The 21,188-nt window shown below is 48.5% G+C and overlaps 1 protein-coding gene across 1 annotated transcript in view; it reads left to right on the top strand.

Annotated features, from left to right (window-relative positions):
• The window catches only part of SUZ12 (SUZ12 polycomb repressive complex 2 subunit), a 910,103-nt gene that overhangs the window by 307,617 nt on the left and 581,298 nt on the right, over positions 1–21,188 (top strand). The window contains exon 6 of the mRNA XM_086930882.1: positions 20,703–20,788. Coding sequence (XP_086787008.1) covers positions 20,703–20,788 — 86 coding nt within the window. The remainder of the gene's footprint in view (positions 1–20,702; positions 20,789–21,188) is intronic.

Here is a 21,188-nt window from a genome sequence, read left to right on the forward strand (position 1 = left end):
ATGAAACAGAAGTCCCGGCGGGAATGCCGGATGAAACTCCTTTCGGCCTGCATGTCCAGGTCGACATCTTCACTGCGTCCGCCGCTTCCGACATTCTTCTCCGAAGCCGTTGGGGCGTCTCTCGCGGTTGGGAAGTGTCACAGCTTGTCCCCGAGGCCTGGTCCCTGCCCTGTGGGGGGTGCAGGTTCTCCACAGGTCGGGCAGCCTTTCACGTCGCCACCCTACCCACCGATTCCCGGTGTGGGGGCGACCAGAGCCCAAATGGAGGCCTATGCTACCGCCCTGCAGGCCTCTTTATCTCCTTCTTCTCCTTCTTCTCCTCTTCTTGGGACGTCTGTGGATCCCTTGCCACGTGCGGGGCCTTCTGTGGAGTCGCCGGCGGCTCCGACAGGTTCTTCTTCAGGTCTTGAAGGTGTGGTGTCAGCGGGGTGTGGCCTTACGGGCTTCCCCCCTTCCGCCCACGGCACCTCTGCCATGCCGCAAACCCCCGTGGCAGTCCTTGTAATGTCGCTGGAGGTTGCTGGGACTCTGGGCTCGTCCCGGAGTCGTCCTCGGTCCTCTGGGCAGGCGGCGGCCTTGTCCGAGGCAGAGCTGACGCTGCTCAGGCGCCTGGGGCTCTCCGCCCTGGTGGCGCTGCAGCGGCTGGCTGGGGACCGGGGCGGTCCCCTGATCCTCCTCCTCTCCATGCAGGCGGCTGCCACGTTGGACGTTGTCTGCGCCGTTCTTTAGCCGCCCGGCTCCGACCCCACCCCGTTCTCCTGCTGTACAGGTGGTGGAGGTCTTCGCGGCGTTCCCTTCGACGCCGGTTAACGACGTGCTGGAGCCAATGGTGGACTCCATGGCACCGGGCCTTCGTCAGTTCGTCGACTCGTCTTCGTAGGCCCCCTCTTCTGCAGAGGTTCGGCAGCTTTTTGTCTCTACGCCGCGTCGTGGCTTTTTTCCCGCCGTCTTCCAAGGAGGGCTCTTCACTGTCCCTGCGCCCATAGGTTTTCCCGGAGACACCTCAGGTTCCCCACTCTTCCGTCAACCCTCTGCCATGCCGAGCTTGGCCGTTTCTTCCTCCGGTTGGGCTGAGGGATGGGCAACTTAGTTTACAGTCTTTACCCACGGAGGAATTGCGCTTCCCGCCGCGTTATTCTATGGAGGCGAGTGCTGCCTTCGCCCGGGCTGTCTCCTGGGATTTTGCACATGGGCGACACTGCTGCCCACTTCCCAGCGGACCATTTGCTTGAGGTTCTCCATCAGTGCTCTGGTGGACGGGAGCTGCTTCTTCCCTTTGAAGCTTCGCTCCATAATTCTCTCTTGGGTGCCTGAGGGCGTCATACCATGGAGGACGCAGTGCCCTAGTCGCTCCTGCACCGCAACCGTCCTGCGCCGCATGATCCTGTTTGCCTTTCCTTCCATCCTTCTACCCAGGCCCTCTTCTGCAGATTATCTTTGCCTCCTTGCCTCCTGTGTTGTCTCCTCCGTCACGGAACGCTCAGTGCTTAGATTCCTGGGGCCGTAACATCTTTGCTGTCTCCAGTGCTGCCTTGCGGGCGCTCAACACGCTTTGTGTGTTGGCACGGGCCACTTCCAGCTTGTGGGATTCCCCGGAGTCCCTTCTGTCTTTTGCTTCTCATGAGGGTGCCTGCACTGATCTGTGGCACCATGCGTTATATGCCCAGGACCTGGCCGTGTTTATTCTTCGCACTGCTCTTGATGTCTGAGGTTTTTGTTCGTTCTATGGCTAGATCGGTGGCCCTCCGTTGCCATGCTTGGTTGAGGGATAGTGTTTTCCCTGAGAATGTTAGGGAGCGTCTGGTTGACCTCCCTTTCGATAGCACTCTTTTGTTTCACGCCCCTGCGAATTCTGCCATTCAGTGTTTCCTTGCGGGCCTTCGCCCTCCTCCGCCGCCTCCTCTGTAAACCTGGATGTTGGCTGGTGTGTTCTGGGAGTTTCTTCCATTGTTTTTCTGGGGTTCGGTAGCCCCGGTTGTGTGTTCTGTATGGTTGGTGTACCCTCTAAGTCCTTCGGTTGGCCCTTCAGTGCTGTTGGCTGCTGGTTCAGCCCCTTTTCTTTGTTGACTTAGGATTTTGGCTGTTGGTAAGCCTGTGTAGGTCCTTGGCTTGGACCTCCTGTGTCTTCTTTTCTTGGCTGATTTGCAATCCGTCTGTGGTTCTACCCGCAGGTCTTTGCTGTTCTTGTCCTCTGCTGCTGAAATTTGTTCCTAAGAGGTGTTCCCATGTTTTCTTGGGACGTGGCATACCATATGTGGGGTACTTTTAGCTATTGTATAGCTTGGTCTTGTGCCTAAGAAGGTGTGGTCGCCCTTTCCGGGTTCCGTGTCATCGGTTGCGTCACGGTATGCTGCAGGTGCGGTCTTTTTGAATGTTTGTCTTCGTGCAGCCTAGGTCTGTTCGTCTCCATGTTTGCTACGTCGCTAGACCGGCCTGGCACGCTGTCTGCGGCATTGTGTTGTGGCGATCCCACCTTTCTGTCTTGCATTTTGGTCTGGTACTTTCTGTCTGGTGTTCCAGAGGGACTGGTTTTTCTTTTCTTTCTGTGTTCTGGTTGGCTGCTTGAACGCGCCCTGTTTTTTCTTTCTCTCTTTCTTCTACCTGGTTTCACTTTTCTCGTGGTCCGTGTGTCTCTAGGCCGGTTCACCATTTGGAGTGTGTCCTGACCTCCCCTGGCCTCTGCCTTCGACTTGCACCTGGCTGTCCTGGGTGCACTGCTCCTTGGTGTTGCCTACTTCTGGCTGCGCATGGCTGCTTGTTCTGGTCTATTGTCGTGGCCCTCATGTTCCCTTGCGCCCCTGTCTCTTGTTCTGCTGGGGCTTCGAGCTCTTGTGCCCTTTTCTTCCACCTGCGCTATGGGCGTAGGGAAGGTTCTTGCCTTGTCCGCTGCCTTTTCAGCTGTTTCCTGTCACTGTGAGTGTTCCCTACGGTGGGCCCTCCCTCCGGTTCTACCACCTGTTCCCTGACCCCTTTTTGCTCCTTTCAGGGAACATGGCCCTCCTTGATGGTGTGGTCTGGGAGTGAATTGCTGTTTCTCCTCTGTTCCGGGCTTGCGGCACTTCTCTGTGGGCATTGTGGTTGCAGATTTTTTTTATCTCTTTCTCTCTCTCTCTTTCGATCTGTCACCCTCTCTTTCTCTCTTTCTTTCCTCCTTTCTTTCTCTTTTTCGCTTTCTCTCTTTCTCTTTCTCTCGCTTTATCTTTCTCTCTTTCTCTCTCTTTCTCTCTCTTTCTCTCTCTTTCTCTCTCTTTCTCTCTCTTTCTCTCTCTTTCTCTCTCTTTCTCTCTCTTTCTCTCTCTTTCTCTCTCTTTCTCTCTCTTTCTCTCTCTTTTTCTTTTTCTTTCTCTTTCTTTCTCTCTCTTTCTCTTTCTCTCTTTCTCTCTCTTTCTCTTTCTCTCTTTCTCTCTCTTTCTCTTTTTCTTTCTCTTTCTTTCTCTTTCTATCTTTCTTCTCCTTACACAGGTAAGTGTAAGTACTTTTCAAGGCAGGTTGAACAATACAAGCAAGCTGAATAAGAATGACTTTGTAACAGCTTTGTAAATACTTTGAATACGGTTGAAATTACTGTTAGATTGCTTTATGGATTACGTTTTCTACTATGTGATATGCCTAGATATCACACTGGGACATTTCCTAGAGAAAAGGGAAGTAAATAAGTTTTTAGATATTTGCATTTTTTCAAGTTCTCATACAAAACCAACTCCATTGTTTTCTAGGTAAGTAGGTTTGGGAGTTGGTCTTCTGAGGTTAGAACCAGGGTACCCCCAGGGTCAAGGATGCACTCTCAAAGCACTCTGTGGCACTAGGGCGGCCGGGTGCAGAGGGCTAAGGCCCAATGTTATCTGATGGGGATAGGGGGCCTCCGGTTGGTGGCTGCTCATGAGCAGGCCACAAGGTTGTGGGAGCAAAGCTCTTGGTGTCAGGCTCAGGGTAAAGGGGAATCGGAGTTAGCACCCAAAGTACACCCGCAGAGGCGGCTGGGTGCAGGGTGACGTTTGGTGTTGGGTGCCCTGTTCTCAATGGGGGTTCCTCAGTTGCAACAAAGACTGCAGACTCGGCTGCGAAGATTTTCTTGAGGTGACCACCGGTTGGAGAGCTAAGTTGGGATGCCTGGGGATGCTGGGACACTGTCTATTGGGCCACCCAAGGCCGCGGGTTGTCTGGTGCAAGGGTGTCTTTAGGCGCCTGGTTTTCTCATCGGCTCCGATTGCTGTGGGGGGGGAACCCCCCCAGAAAGGGTCAGCAGGCTTCGCTTGAAGATTCGTGGCAGGTCAAAGACATGGGGAGATGAAGTGATTTGCCCAGAATCGCAGGATGTTGAGCGTCCCTTTCGAAACTTGAACCTGGTTCCCCAGCTTTGAGGTCGACCACTCTTGCCGTTAGGCCACATCCTCTCCCCTGTTTCGATGAGATTGGAAGGCCGCTTGTTTAGGAATTTTTTAAAACTTACCTAGCACATTGTTTTAACCTTATTTGACTCGCCAGTCAGAGCAGGTGCTGGTTGCCATTTGGATTAGCGATCTAGTGGTTGCTTTAGACAGTATTTAAACAGAACGTTGGCACGATCATGCAGACACGCCGCCGGCGTGCCTAAGGGAAGCCCGTCTGCGCACTGACCGCGCACGGCACCTGCCACACTGCTAGATTTCCTGCTGATCTCATTTGGTCCTCTGGGGCTAGGTGTGCCTCGAAGCTCTGTTATTCAAGGGAACAGTTATTGCAGATTGGTAAATTGAGTGAGAATCCCCTGTATATTCCTGTCTTGAATGAACCAGCGACCAGCTCTCCTTCTATACTGACTCTCAATGTAACAGGAATTTGCCATTCTTCTTATAATGATACAGCTAGACCCCTCACGGTGAGTTGTGGGATTATTAAACATTAAGTCTTTAGTGAAACAGGCAATAGAAATTAATCTAATTGAAACTGTGAATTTGGATGTTCTTTTTATTAATGAAACATGGACAAATTCAGATTCTGCTATTGACCTAGGTAGGGCTTGCCCTCCAGGCTATAAAGCCTTACATAAACTTCGCATTAATAGGATAGGGGTGAAGTTTGAATAATCTATAAAGATAAATGGAACTTCTTTGGGTTCTCATGTGATGATGTTTTAGGCCCTGAATTTAAAATCGGAAAGTGGTTCTGTGCTTTCTGGGGTACTGTGTTACAGTCCCGCAAACTCCTTTCTCAAACCCCTTATTGAGGTCATTTCTAATATGGCCCTAACCCACTCCAATTTTTTTTTTTTATTAGGTTAATTTTAATATGTGGGTAGAGAGGCTCTTTCCCCTCCTATGCAAGAACTACAGGTGGCTTGTGAAATTCTGGGTTTACAGCAACATGTGCTGGGGGGAGTGTGTCATACTCTTGACCGTGTCTTTTCCCCTGACAGGCTTACCAAGTAAAAGAAGTTTTCCTCTGTGCTGGACTGATCATGCACTTATATCCTTCCTCCTTATTATAAAGGAATCTTGTGTTAAGAAGACTGGGCCAGTTTCAACCATAAAGGGCAGGGTCTGGAATAAAATCACCAGACAAGCACATGGACCGGTGTTTAATCTCCCTGGCATCTTAAATGCTAAGAGGTCGGCAGAGGAGAACTGCTTCGCCCTTGATGAGAGCATTCTAGCTACATTGGACTCTGAAGTACCTCTTGCAAACATAACAAGCATTGGAAATGCAATAGGTCTTGCATTAGAAAAGTTGGAGCTATTGGTCTTGTAAATGACAAATATTTTATTTATTTGTTGGTTTTTAAAATAGCTAAATTGATAGCTTTGTCATTTACAATGACAATAGTTATAACTTTTGCGAATGTGACACCTATAGCATTTGGAATGCAACATGTTTTGTATTTACGTGACTTAGATGGCAGCTCTGGTCGTTAGGCCACATCTCTAGAGAGCAGGAGAGTGCAGCAGGGGAGAGAAGCACAGCAATGCAATAGGTCTCGCATTAGGAAAGTTTGAGCTATTGGTATTGTAAAGGACAAATTTTTTATTTGTGCTTGTTTTGAAAATAGCGAAATTAATAGCTTTATTACTTACAATGCCAATAGTTTTATCTTTCGCAAATGTGACACCTATTGTAACACAAACTGTGTTGTAGCACTGAGGGGTGTGAGGGTGTGAGGGTGAGGGGGTGTGAGGGTGAAAGTGAGGGTGTGAGGGTGAGGGTGTGAGGCTGAGTGAGGGTGAGAGGGTTGTGAGGGGTGTGAGGGTGAGTGAGGGTGTGTGAGGGTGAGTGAGGGTGTGTGAGGATGAGGGGGTGAGGTAGGGTGAGGGGTCAGAGGGGGTGTGAGGGGGTGTGAGGGTGGATGAGGGGGTGTGAGGGTGGATGAGGGGGTGTGAGGGTGGGTGAGGGTGGGTGAGGGGGTGTGAGGGGGTGTGAGGGGGTGTGAGGGTGGGTGAGGGTGAGGGTTTGTGAGGGTGTGTGATGGTGAGGAAGTGTGAGTGTGAGGGTGACTGAGGGTGTATGGGGGTGAGGGTAAGGGTGTGTGAGGGTGGGTGTGTGAGGGTGGGTGAGGGGAGTGAGGGGGTGTGAGGGGAGTGAGGGGGTGAGGGGGTGTGAAAGGGGGTGTGAGGGTGAGGGGGTGTGAGGGTGAGGGGGTGTGAGGGTGAGGGGGTGTGAGGGTGAGGGGGTGTGAGGGTGACAGGGTGAGGGGGTGAGGGTAAGGGTGTGTGAGGGTAAGGGTGTGTGAGGGTGAGGGGGTATGAGGGTGAGGGGGTATGAGGGTGAGGGTGAGTGAGGGTGAGTGAGGGTGAGTGAGGGTGAGTGAGGGTGAGTGAGGGTGAGAGGGTTGTGAGGGGGGTTGAGGGTGTGAGGGTGAGTGAGGATGAGTGGGTGAGGGGGTGAAATGGCCTTGGTACTGTGTGAAGCAACATCTAGGTCCCTTTGGCTGTATGCCTGTATGAAAAAAAATAACTCAAATATCTGGGCTCCGCGGTTGCAATGGACTGTGCTTACGACACAATTCAACAGGCACTGGCAAAGGCAGAAGCTAAACGGCTGAGAGAGGGGCCACATCTTGCACAACAGGAAGAAAACGAACCGAAACAAGTCGGGTGGCACAACAGGGGCTGGAAAAAGGGAAGGCTGAAAAAATAAAAGTAGACGCGGCCGTGAAACTGCAGGGAGAGAGAGGTGAGGTGCTGGCGGCTGGGGAGGGGGGGGGGGAGAAATGCGAGCAAGGCTGTGTGCGGGGAGAGAGAGGGGAGGTGCTGGCGGCACCAAGCTGGCTGGGGAGGGGGAGGAGGCAGAGGTTTCCCTAAACATATTCCTTTTACATTGTTTCAGAGACTGGACGAATTTGTAACTGTGGTTTCAATTCGATGTTCCTGTTGCAGGCAGTCCTCAAGACGACAGAAATGACTTGATTTGGTCTAGGGTATACAACGTTTCTGACTAATGCTAAATCACTGGAGGGAAGGCATTCTGAAAGAAAACGGATTCAAAGGAAACCTCTGCGACTGTATGGAATTATTAAGCTTGTAAAGCGCCAGGCTACATTCAAGTAGACACAACTCATGCCAAATAGTCAAAACTAACCCAAACGAGGAAGGCTTCTCTCAAGAATTTTAACAAAGCAAACGTCTGAGGACAGGGCAATCATCAAAAGGGTGGGGGCTCTCTAAATTGGGATGGGCAAACCTCTTTTCAAAACGGTAAAGGGTCCTTGAACAAATGCTAATTACATAGGGGTGGGACTTTTGCGTGTAAGGGGTTGACTTTCCAATGGAGATGGGATTCACTTCAAAGAAGGGCACTCCCCTAGAGGGTTCAATGTTCCCAGCCCTAGAATGGGCATTTAGTGTCCTACAGGGATCCCGCTTGTCTATGTCCGCGTTCTGCCCTCACAGAGTACATTTTTCAACCACCCAAGCTGCCGCCTGCCTTACTGAGCTGATTTTCATCAGGGAGGAGGAAGATTTAAAAGCAGGGTTCGCAAGAACACTGACCGGAAGCATTACACGAGACAAACCATTGCGGCCAGGGACTTGAAGTGGGCCCAGGATTGGTGTTGGGGGGAGGGAGAGAGAGGACATGTGAGTGCACGTTATTAGGATGGAGGGTGAGGAGGTAGTGTGAGACGCACGGGAGAACGAAGTACGCATGAGGATGAGATACATGGGAGTGGATGGAGGTAGACTAAGAATACAATCAATATGGAGGAATGGTGTGAGGTGAGGTTAGTTCACAGATCCGGGCTATGAAATGGAGGAAAGGGGACACGTAATGGAACAACGGATAGAGGCAGAAAAGAAAATGTTAAATTGCACACAAACATTTTAAACAGAGAAAGGAATGTAGCGGAGTACATGGTTAAGGAGTAGAAGGGAGAAAAGGAGAAAAGATGTGTAAGAGTGAACAAATCAGATGAAGTACCATTATTTTTTTCTGCAGGGAGAGACGGGGGAGGTGCTGGCGGCTGGGGAGCGCAGTGTCTGTGGCAGTTCAAAACAAAAAAACACAGTGAACAGCCAGAGAGACAAGAATATTGAGAAAATAAAACGAGACACGGCCTGCCAGCCATGAAAGTGAAAGTACGGCCGGCCAGCCGTGAATAATTAGGGGGGGGGGCAGCCAGGAGAGAGCAGGAGCGGAGGTGCCAAGCTGGGGAACAGATGGCTGGCGATTTGATGCTGTGCACGAGCATTTTAGCTCAATGCGCTTGCGCATTGACCTAAAAGCGCACGGGCACAGCATCAAATCGCCAGTCTAGTTAGTCTGTTTAAGCCCCTATAGTCTCGCAAGTTCAATGTGCATGCGCATTGACAGGCGAGACCTAAAAATGCGTCATCGACCATCTTCCCCATGGTAAAATACACTCTTAAAACAGTCAAAACAGGCATGAATAGACTTGAAAGGCAATGGCGTACTTTATACTGAGAAGATAACAAGTGTCTGAAGGACTCCCTGAACAAGTACAAAATGGAAATAGCTAAAGCTAAGGCAGAGTACTGTCACCACCATTCTGATTGCCTACAATAGAGCCAAGAAGGTCTTAGATATCTTGCAGAGCCGTTAACATCCTAAATGCCAAAAAACTATAGTGTCCCTTTGCAAGCTCTCTGCGATAACATTTCAGACTATTTTGCATTGAAGATCAGTAACATTTTGGAGGATATTGTAGGTTCTCTCGACCAGACAAGTTTTAAAAAAAACTTTTTATTAATCAGTTGCTTATTACACATTGCAAAATTTAGACCCTACAGGTTACAATAGGGCGTCATGGTAATAGCAGTATACATTGCAATGGGGCTAAGCTGTCCCACTCTGTACCAGTCATACCCACTCAGTACCCTCTCCTGGATTGATGAATTCCAACCACCAGCGCTCAGTAATTCCTATAACCAGTGGTTCCCAAACTTTTGACTCCTGAGGACCCCCATCGAGTCACCACTGGAAGCCGGGGACCCCCAAGCAATTTGTATGAGTTAAATTTCAAAATTAAAACTAATTCGAAAAAAATACACACGTGTGCAGACAAAACAAATACTCAAAGTACTAGGATTTTGGGGCCAGATGTACGACCATTTAATTTAGCGCCTCGCAATTGGCGACACATTGCGAGTGGCAAATTGCGAGTCGCTAAATGAAGTGTACAACAGTGTGTTTAACACTGTTTGGGATTCCCAACGGGGTCGCAAATTGCGAGGTTCATTAATACTAATGAGCCTCTCGCAATTTTCAAGCCCATTGGGAATGCCAGTTCTCCCAGGGATGGTGGCCGGCTGGCTCAGCAGGCCACCATGTCTCAGACTGCTTTTAAATGAAGCAGTTTAAAAAAAATGCAGCCTGTTTACCATGCATTTAAAAAATAAAAAAGAAAATTAAACGTTTTTGTTTCATTTTCTACGGACAGTTAGAGGTCCCTGGGACCACTGCCTGCCCTTAAAAAATAATTTTGCATTCATTTGCAAAGGGGAAGGGGTCCCCTGGGGACCTCTTCCCATTTGCAAATGCATTACCATCTACTTGAAGTAGGTGGTAATTGCGACTGGTTTGCGACCGCAAAACATTTGTACATGGTTTTGAGACTCCCTATTTGGAAGGGAATGCCCCTTCCAAATAGCAAGTTTCAAAACCTATTTAGCGAGTCGCAAACAAAGTGCAACTCGCGCAAATAGGCTATGTACATGGCTCAATAGGTTTTTGCATGCATAAACGGGTTCGCGAACCCGTTCGTGCATATAAAAACAGATCGTACAACTGGCGCTTAGTATTTTATATTGAAGTAATAGCCCCTCTGTCACATGTATTTCATTTGTTTTATAGCATCTCTCATACCATTGTAGGATGTCAGAGCACTTTACATCACAGACATATAGAGACATTGAATCATACATGTAAATCAGTGTGTATATAAAATGTTTAAAGAGTGCCCGGTCTGGAAAAGCACAAACTCAGGATTCAGAACATAACACTGTGGCTGGCACTGACTTTAACATTAAAAATGTATTTCCACCCAAATAAATCTTTTTAGCAGCATCAGGAAAATTAATACCTGTGAAAAAATATAAGTTACTAACTGGTGCCATGTAGTTTGCAAGCAGCTCTTTGATCACAGTTTATAGGTCCCTCCGCTAGATTACGATTGTCACTTATGAAGTACACAGCAACAAAATAATCTCTGACAAAAGCAGTAACCACGAACCTAGGCACATAAAATGCTACTTTTTAAGATGCATGTTACACGTTCTTTGCAGTAGGCACATTAACCCTCTGTGCTACATTAGTTCAATCAAAGCTGCAACTGAACAAAAGTCTCCTCAGCTCCAGCAGGTACATTAATCACTGGCATTCTCTTGACACTTTTATTGTTGCTGGAAAGCTGCTAATTATACAAGAAATGTTTCTGTGCTTTTAAAACTGTTGCCTACGGACCCCCTGGGAATGTGTCACGGACCCCTGGGGGTCCGCGGACCACAGTTTGGGAAACACTAGGCCAAACCATTTCCACGTCACACTCAATAGGTGCCATCTTGCCCCGACAAGGGACCTGTGAACCCACCACCGCTGCCATCACTCGGGAAACCCCCTTCCAGTATCTCTGAATCATGGGGCATGTCCAAAGAAAATGGAAAAAGGTTCCCACATTCCCTAGCACATTGACCAGATTCACATCTGCCCAGCTTCTGCTGCAGTGTTCGAGCCATATAGGATCTGTTCAGAATCCTAAGTTGAACTAACCGAAACCTGGTGTGTCCTGCCATTTGCCTAGGACTTTGCATGGCCTCCAGCAACCAGTCATCTGACACTTCTCGTAGGGGGCCCAGCGGGTCCACCAGATTATTCATAAGCTTGCGATATATAAGTGATATGGCCTTGTCCACCATCTGGTCCATCAGCAATCCATCCTCCATCGGAGAGTATTCAGGGACCTGCTCTCCAACGGTCACGTGCAGTTTGATGACATGCCTCAATTGTAAGTAACGGAGCATCTCCCCCTCCGCTAAGTTCTATCCTGACTGAAGTTTTCAAATGTACACATTTCACCATTGCGCCAGGCATCCCCTAGCTTTTCAATACCAATGATGTTTCACCTAGGGAACCCCTCCAGCCGGCTCACTACTTTCAATTGATCGCAACCCCACAAAGGGGACTGCTCAGGCAGTCTAGACTCCCACCCCAGTAGTTTTGCGGCGTCTCGCCATGCCTGGAAATCTGTCCATGCACTGGCAGATGTGGTTGACGCCTACCTTCTGATGCTTGGCACTGCCAGTCCCCCATCATATACTCCCCTTTGCAATTTTTGCATTTCTACCCGGGGTCTGCCCTAAGCAGGGCCCGTAATTCTGCATCAATTGTCTGAAACACTGCAATCAGGATCCAATATGGGGTTTTCTGAAGCACGTACAGTAACCGCTGGAGGGCCATAATTTTGAACAAGACTGCACATCCCATAAGAGATACCTGTAGCCTCCGCCGGTGCGCCACTTCTCTGTGCAATCTCTAGCTGTGGTTTTAAATTTCGATCTAAAAACCTCTCTATCGACCTAGTGACCCAGGTTCCCAAGTATTTACATCATCACGTTGCTGCAGGGCCAGACACGCCAACGTTATCTGCAGTTTCTGCCCCTTTAAGGAGAAGACCAATGATTTATCGCAATTTATTTGGTACCCAGAGTATTTACCAAACGTTCTAAAGATATGGAACCATTTATGAATCGTGTGACGCGGTCTATGTACATACAGCAAAACATCCTCATACAAGGAGATGCATACCTCCCATTCCCTTCCAACATCAATTCCCTGCACCACAGGTTCCCTGCGTACCCTGGCTGCCAGTGGCTCCCAGGCCATCACAAAAAGCATTGGGGATAGTGGGCATCCCTGACTCGTACCCTGGTGAAGCGGAAATAGCCTAGATATCGCCCCATTGACTCGAACTCTGTTCATAGGGTCTGAATATAGCAGGCGGACCCAGGCGCAAATCTCCGGTCCAAAGCCCATCTTGACCAATACCATAAACAAATACTTGCACTCTATATTATCAAATGCCATGCGGGCATCCAATGATACCACCGCTGCGTCCGGAGTCGGACTCGCCAGTACCTCAGGAACTACTCCATATAAGCGTTGGAGATTCAGCCTTGTACTGCTCATAGGCATAAAACCCAGATTGGTCGGGATGGATTACCTTGGAAATCAAAGGCCGAAGCCTATTGGCCAGCACTTTTGCAAACACCTTAGCCCGAAATTCAGCAGCGAGATGGGTCTTTATGATCCACATTTTTCAGGTGCTTTACCTCGTTTAGGGATAACAACTATTGAGGCTAGTCTAAGATCGTCCGGCAACCATCCCACCTCCCCTGCTTCACAAAACATATTGTGCATAGGCTGTGCCACTATATCAGAGACGCACTTGAACATTTCAGGAGGTAAGTCATTTGGGCCCGATGCTTTCCGAGACTGCAGTTCCCTTATGGCACTGGCTACCTCCTCCACTGATAAACCCTGGACAGACTTGTATGTTTTATAGTATTGAGCAAAATCTTCTGCTATTTGGGGGCCTTCCTTATGGCGATTGCCGTCCATCCCCTTGATTTCAGCTACCCAGTTCCTCCCTTGATCTCTCTTTTCCAAAGAGGTAGTTAGCTTGTTAGCCTTGTCACCCACATCATATAGGTTCCTTTGTGTTGCCACTGCATGTGACCTGGCGGCGTCTTCCTCTTAGTTCCTCAGTTCCTTCCTTCTTGAGCCCCAACCTAGTATCTGGTCTGGCCGCCCCCTCTGCATGACCCGCTCCTCAAGTGCCACTATGTCATGCACAAGTGCGGCACAGCACGCTATTCGTTCCTTCTTTCTACCCCCCATTTCTGCCTGGGAAGAGCCTCTCACTACCACCTTATATGCCTCCCACAACACAGTGTGAGGCCACCGTACCCGTGTTTTCAGTAAAATATTGTTTTGTACGTTCTCTAAACTTATCTTGGAAGTTGTGGTCTCTAAACAGCCATGGATCTCCTTGCGGTGGAAGATCGTGCGCCTGGATTGTCCCCCGCAAGGAGACCTCCACTGGGCAGTGGTAGGATATGCCCCTAGCCTTATGCTGTGCCTTCCGAAACTGCCCTGCATGCACACACTGAATGAAGAAATAGTCCAATCCGGATCCGCTGCCGTGCACAGCAGATGAGTGTATTGCCTGGTAGACGGGTTATTCTCTCTCCATAAATCTATAAGGCCCAATGCTTGCACAAATTCTCACAGTGGGTCAGATCGCCCTGTCTGTGTAGTCATCGGGCCCAGTCAGTTTACTTAACAGTGGGAGCGTTTCCACATGTATCCTAGGTGGCACATAAACCGAGCATATGTTCAACGTCCGCCCCTCCCAACTCCCTGTCAGTGCCACTTATCTGCTATGGGTGTCATGTTATATGCACTGGGTATGAAGGACACTGATTTAATCAATATGGAGCTAGAGGTGAACCCTGCCTGTGCCAGGAGAGTGTAGCCAGATAGGAATTGCCCCTCAAGTGTGTCTCCTGTAATAGAACCAATTTGTGTCTGTGTAAATATTTTAACACCATAGTTCTCCTAAATCTGTCATTCAGACCATTAACATTCCATGTCATGGCCCTCAAGCTTGACTTTCGCAACTTAGCCATATCCGGTCCGAGAGTACTGCTTCCCATCCCCCTCCCTCCATTCGCTTGCTAACCGCCCACCATTATATTGCAGCCCCCGCTCCATTGTGTCTAGTAGCAATATCATCACAACTGTATATTGATACACCCCACAAGAAACAAACTCACCCCTCCCTCCCACTGCTTTCCCCCCCTTCCTGCTGCCGGTATTTGAACTACCCGCCTCCCCAACTTAGCAGAGTGCCTATCTCCCTTCCAAAATACCAACCTGGGGTCAGTGGCCACTGCTTACCCTTCCCAAATAAACCCCCCTCCCCCGAGCCCTTTATTGTTCCCGGTTACCAAATAGTTCTGCATCAGCTCTGGCCTCTATCACTCAGCCCGCTCTGGTCATCGCACAAGTCCCATGTCCCAGCCTGGCTTAAGTTGTGCAGATGTGACTCTTGCCAGTGCCATCCATCCAGATCAAGTTCTTGCCAGTTTCCGCGGGTGTCCAGTGTTGAATTCAGTATGTGCTCCAGACCCACCTTCTCATCCTACAAGCAAACAGTCATCACTTTCCCCCTGCTAATCCCACGATAGCTTATTCAATGCCTTTTCGAACGTCTTTGGTGTGTTTGGCGCAAGTCCCTCCTGGCCCAATTTGCTTATCTCTGCCGGAGTTCCCAACTTGTCGCCAACCTTTGAGCTAGTCCCATGCCTCCTCCGGCGAGGAAAGAAACTATGCTTTTCCATCCGCTTCCACTCAGCTTTGCCAAGAAGAGCCTAGCATACTTGATGCCTTTGTCTCTAAGAGCTTTCTTGAACTAGAGGAAAGTGCAGTGTTGTTGTTGCATTTTTATTGTAAAGTCTGGGAAGAAGGTAACCGTGCTTTTTCCAAACTTTGTGGGTGTGGCAATCCTCGCGGTCTGTAGAATAGCTTCTCTGTCCCGAAAATTGAAGACCCTCGCTATAATGGGCCTTGCAGGAGCCCCAGGTCGTGGCCTCCCGCCCTGGACCCGGTGGGCTCTTTCAATTGCGAAGTACTGTGACAGTCCCTTTGGCTGCAGGTGTTTAGTGATAGGTTCTTCTACAAAGAGATCCGGCGCCAACCCCTCGGCCCGCTCCGGAACTCCCAGGATACGGATCTTTTTCCGTCCGTTTTCATAGTCGTCAAGTTGAATTTCCATCTTGTTTTGCTTGGTTTGGAGTAACTGAACTTGCTTCTGAAGGCTGGTGGTATCGGTAGCGCCGTAGTAGCTTCCTCAACCTCTTTAACCCTAGCGTCCATATTGTGCAGGTCCGCGCGCACCAGTGAGATTTCTATATTAACTGTATCTTGCTGGGATTCCAGGGAGGTGCTGATCTTGTTAATGGCCGTCATAATATCCTGTAATGTAGGTTCTGCCATTCCCGCAGAATTAGCGGCCTGTGTATGAGCATTTAAGTTGGTCGCGTCCGATTCTTCTCCCTCCTTAATCCATGCATATTTGTCCAGTTTTATTTGTAGGGCCGCCTTGCCACTGGCCATTGTGATCCCTGCTTCTGGTATACCTTGTGTCCCTTCTGGTGTGGTAGTCCTCACTACTGTTGTAAGGAGACCTCACTCACATCTCAACCGTGTTGCCCTTACTTTCCTGTTCGTGGCGGCTATTTGCAACCCGTTGTGCCCAGAGCCCTGTTTAAGAGCCCCCCTCAGTGTATCTATGGCCTCTGTTCCTGTCTGCTGTTTTCCAGCTGAGCCGTTCCGTCCACTCCCTCTCCAGCTCGGCCCTTCTGATCGATCTTCTGTTGCAACCACGAGGAGCAGTGCTAGGTGGTCAGCCACTTATGTGATATTTGCGGCCCTGGAGCAGTCCCCAGTATTGCATACTCCCCACTCCTCCCAGAATATTCACTGACGATTGTTTCCTCTGTGGGCGGCTCTCGACCGTTCCCGCACACCCACCTCCAAGCCTGCCACCCAAGGCCCACTGTGTTGCTGCAGTGCGGGTACACGCCTCTGGCTGCCGGTGCTTCACTGGGGCGTATCTTCCCCTTCACCCCCCCGCACTCATTCACTTTTTTAGTGCCACCAAAACCCTGCATGATCTTCCTCCTCCATTTCTCGCTGTCTGTGGTGTAGTTGTTCCCTACCCAGCAACCCAGTTCTAGGCCTGGTCGGGCCTGTGTTCACTCCGCTGCGGGGTCTCCCGCTCACCGGGACAGCAGGGTGCACCAGTGGATGCTGCAGCGCTCAGCAGTCAATCCTCATCAATCCCCTGTGCTCTCAGTCCATGCAGGGAGGGAGTCTCAGTCACTCGTCCGGCATGGTCACGGAAGCTCTCCGCTCGCCTCCACCGCCGTCCTACGCTGCTGTACCTGCACCACTCACGATCTTCTCGGTGAGCAGGCCCTGGCGGTTTCTTCCCTGCATAGAGGTCACAGCGCCAGCCCGGGCTGACCCCCGATCCCACCACTCTTCGAGTTCATAATCCTCGGTGCCACTCGCTTTGGAAACTGGGAGTACCTCTCAGGACGCTGCTCCCGCTGCAACCGGCATTTTAGTATTCCTCCCTGGTCATGCACCTCCACTTTCCCTGCCGTTTCCGGGGGCCGTGGCGGCCAGCACATGCCGCTATCCGAGCCTGCGATGTCCGGGACTCGTAGAAATAAGATTATGGGGGTTCAATGCTCGGATTTATGACTGATTTATTATGCAAAAAGGGGTCAGGCTCCAGAGCCCCGTTACAGCACGACTGCTTCCATCGACTGTTTAACCAGACAGGGTTAAGTCAGACTGTATCCTATCCTGCTGGAAGAACAGAATCAGCAACTTCTACTTACCTCACTAATGTTCCCTGGCCCCAAGTACTTTTAATATTAATTATGGGACTAATTAGGGAGATACATGCTTTGATATCAGTCTATACCTAGAGCATCCGGATCACTCTTCCAATGTTGTATTCAAAGACCTTTTTTCAGGTGTGTGCGACCTCTACCCCCCGATTTTTAAATTTCCCATCTCTGGCTCAAGTCTAGGATCTCTGCCGGAGTTTGGAGTTCAATCCTCCCTGCAGAAGGAGGAGGCTTTTCTAAATTTTTTTGGTCGAAGGCCTGAGGTCTTAAGCAATGCAACAACTTAGGAACCGACAACCATTGGTGTCTTACGTAAAACAGCACACCATCGGCATACAGGGATACCAAGTGGGTAACATCTTCCACTGCAAGTCCCCACGTTGACGTTTCTCCTGGGCATGATGGTTTCCTACATCACCATACTTCACCACACCAGGTTACAAATGTGTCAATCAAGATTGCCTAGTGGCGCACAATGACATGCAGAGCGTCGCTCTAAGGATCTAGTGTTGATCTGGAGTCACACTCATTGCTCTCTGCAGTGGGGGAACACCACTCATGTTATTTTTCAGTTTGGTCTGTCTACTGAGATTTATATATGTATTGACAATACAGTATCAGGACCTAGTAAATCACTGTATAATCACAACTCAATTAGGAGTAAAATTAGACACCGTTAGGAATAAAGAGTGGCATATTATGTAGAAGAAGAATTGTGCAGCATCTCCTAACAGTTCCGGTTCGCCCCTAGTATTCTCACATTATTACAAACAGTGCCAAACAACTTAGAATACATATTACAAAATATATAGAACTAGAGTACGGGTCGCAACTTTTGGTGGGTGCGCCTACTCAGATGTAAGCTGGACGTCAGTCAGGATGGCACACCAGGTAGGGGAAATGGGGTATTTACGAAGGCCTAAGTTATCTTTCCCTCTGAGAGACCCAAGTGATGACTGAACGTGGCCAAGCCTCCACTGACGGCAGCGCGTGTGATTTCCAACACCTTGTGATCAGGCGCTTGGACACTAGTAAGCCAAGCTCTAGAAAGCGTGTGTTGGCACTTTCTTATCCCTGGAATATAGACCCATCAGCCAAACCTCCCATGTGCATGTAAGTTGTCTGCCAGTACATGTGAACAAATGACATGTGACCTCTCCCCCGTATTGTAGAAATGAGGGACATGACCTCAGCATATGTAGCACATCAGCGTCTAGGTGATGACAGCAGGGGCAGGCCGCCTCCGACCGAAGGAAATAACTATACATTTTGGGTGTAATATAGGAGTTATGTATGGTGTAAAGCTGTATCAATCGAAACCTGGCATTACGGGGAGTGGAGGTATGTTATGTTATTAAAATTTGTAGAGCGCACATATACCCGTGGGTGTCTTGGCGCTATGGGTGGGTAAGGAAGTCTACACTGTCGGCTAGTTTTGGAATAGCCAAGTTTTCAAGCCTTTCCGAAAGCCAATGAGAGAGGAGGAATTTCTGAGCTCAGGAGGGAGCTTGTTCCAGAGTTTAGAGGTAAAGAAGTGGAAACTACGCCCACTCCATTGCACAGTGCGGGTTATTGGTACCTGTAGTAGTTTATAGCCTGAGGACCGCAGGTTCCTGGTCGGTTCGTACCATGAGAAATGATTTTGGAAAAAGGTCGGTCCTTTGTTGTTAAGGGCCTTAAAGGCTATGGAAAGAGCCTTGAATTTAATCTGTTGCTCCACCGGAAGCCAGTGTAACTTGCGGATTTCAGCGGTGACTGAGTGAGTTCTGGGGATATTGAGAAGCAATCTAGCGGCCGAATTTTGCACGCTTTGAAGTTTTTTAAGGCATCATTTTTGGGCGTTGCCTAGTAATCCGTTGCAATAGTCCTATTTGGACTGGATCAAAGCTGTGACAACTGTTTTTCTGGCGTCTAATGGAATGTAGGGAAGAATTTTTCTAATCTTTTTTTATGAGAAAGTGGCTTGTTGAGACAATAGCGTTTGTGTGATGAAGCCACACCCCTAAGTTCTTAACTTTTTCCGCTGGTCTAGGGGGTTCACCCAACTCCCCTGGCCACCAAAGGTTACCCCAGGCTGGTTGGACATTGCCAAATGTTAAGATCTCTGTTTTAGAGGAGTTCAACTTGAGGTAGTGGGTGCTCATCCAGCAATTGACTGTCCGCATACAAGATTGAAATTGTGCAGCGGGAGATGGGTCTTTTTTATGTATTGTTATGGCAATCTGTGTATCGTCAGCATATGACGTGAGGCAGAACCCAAAGTTGAGAATTATTGGGGCCAGCTCTGAGACATACACGTTAAAAAGTGATGGACTCCGCTATGGCTCACTATAATCATGATCCACCCTCTGGTGGTGCATGGTCGATCTAAGTCATTCTCCCAATGCTATCACAATGATGTCAGTACTGTAACGGCATTCCCCCTAAGCGAATCAGTAAACCACCGGGAGAGATGTCGTCCTGTACCCATGACATGAAGATTTTGAATGGTAAAGTGTGCACATGGTTCTTGTGAAATGTCTTCCCAGTGGTGTCGCAGCATATCGACCCATGAAGTGTGACAAATAGTGTCCCGGGGTTAGTCCCTGTTTCGGCTCAGATCTAAGGCTTCCTGTTTTCCCCCTTGAGGGTGGTTTGTCATACAGAAGTTCCACCAAGTGGAGGTATTGGGGTCCAGTACCATAATGCTGGAGGACCTCGAACAAATAGGGCCATTCAAGAATGTCGAATGCCTTTTCGCGATCAAAATCCAGGCTTCCTGAGCTCGGTAGGGGTCATAACAGAAGTCAAAGAAGGCGATGTATATTGAAGGGAGGTAGTGCACGGCGGAACAAACCTGTTCTGATCTGTATGTATCAGAGAGGACTCTAGCGGTGCTGGTCTCTCTTCCAATATTTTAACCAGTATCTTATAGTCTGTATTTAGCAGCACTAACGACCGATAGGAGCCAAGTGGCATAGGAACCCTGTCCGACCCAACCAATTAAGAGGCTCATTCCCCTTCCCACTGGAGGGTGGCATAATAGGGGGTGTACTCACCCCAAGGAAAGGAACCATTGGTCCCAACCTACACACCCTATAATGCCCCTAAATGTAGTATTTAAGGACTACCCTGAACCTTGCCTCCTCAGATTCGAGGAAGAAAGAAGGACCGAAGAGCTGCGCTGACCCAAGAAGACAGAACACCACACCCGAAGTAACTATGGCTTCCGCTTTCATCATGCACTGCTTATGAACTCACATAACTCAGAACAAGTTCTATGACATCATTGATAACCTCATGCAAAATCCGAAATGACAATTGATGAAAACACAAATTGTTTTTCTAAAAAGAAAGTAGTGTCTGCTCGCATCTTGAAAGTAAATTTCACTGTTTTGAGAATGAGACAATGTTATCTTGCGGAATTCATTCCAGTTTTAGACTTGCATAAGTGTACATAAGTGCAAACTGCAAAGAAATTGTGTTGGTAACGGTTCTACAAAATACTTTGTTCAAATTTTGATAAATGTGCATACATGAAACATTTTTTCAGATTTCTTTTTTTGGAAACATTTTGACAAATTTTGATTCTATTCAGTAATATACTGAAGATTTTTCAAATGTGTTCTAAATGTTTATCCAGATGTTCAAAACATAAGAAGAAATATCTGTTTTCATTGTAGTACTGTTATATTTGGGGCTCTCAATATACTGCAGAGTGCATATAACTTAATTTATATTATATTAAATAAATTGCCTTCTATCATAGATGAGGGGTCATGTCCTTATGTGTAAATGTTTGTTTTTGTTCAGATAAACTGTCTCAGAACTCTGAAAATGATCAACATTCTGTAGCTTTAGAAGTGCTTCTTGTAAAAGTCTGCCACAAGAAACGAAAGGTAAGTGTATAACTTATAAGCGGTATTGTTTAGCTGTATCACAATGTTAATTTAAGTTCAGTATTGGAGACTTGTTCTGTTTTATCTCAGTCGTAGCTGTATGTGCTCACAACAAAATTAATTGTTAGAGATCGAGAGTGCCAATGATGGTTGTTCTCCGTGTTGCTAGTTTTGTCTGCTGAAAAGACAGTATAAAGCTGATAATTCTCTCATATTGTCAGCTTTACTGAACATAACTTAAACTACTTTCCATTCTTTCTTTATAATGGAGGAGCGTGCATTGTGCTAGGAGATTCTTAAGACATGCCACTGCCCGGTATAGAGCATCAAAACAGCGCTGAAATACATGCATTTACAGAAGCCTGACCACAGCTTGGAAATGAGTGTGAGCGTGTATGGT

The sequence above is a fragment of the Lissotriton vulgaris genome, chromosome 7 (genome assembly GCF_964263255.1).
Source record: "Lissotriton vulgaris chromosome 7, aLisVul1.2, whole genome shotgun sequence".
In the NCBI taxonomy this organism is placed as follows: Eukaryota; Metazoa; Chordata; class Amphibia; order Caudata; family Salamandridae; genus Lissotriton; species Lissotriton vulgaris.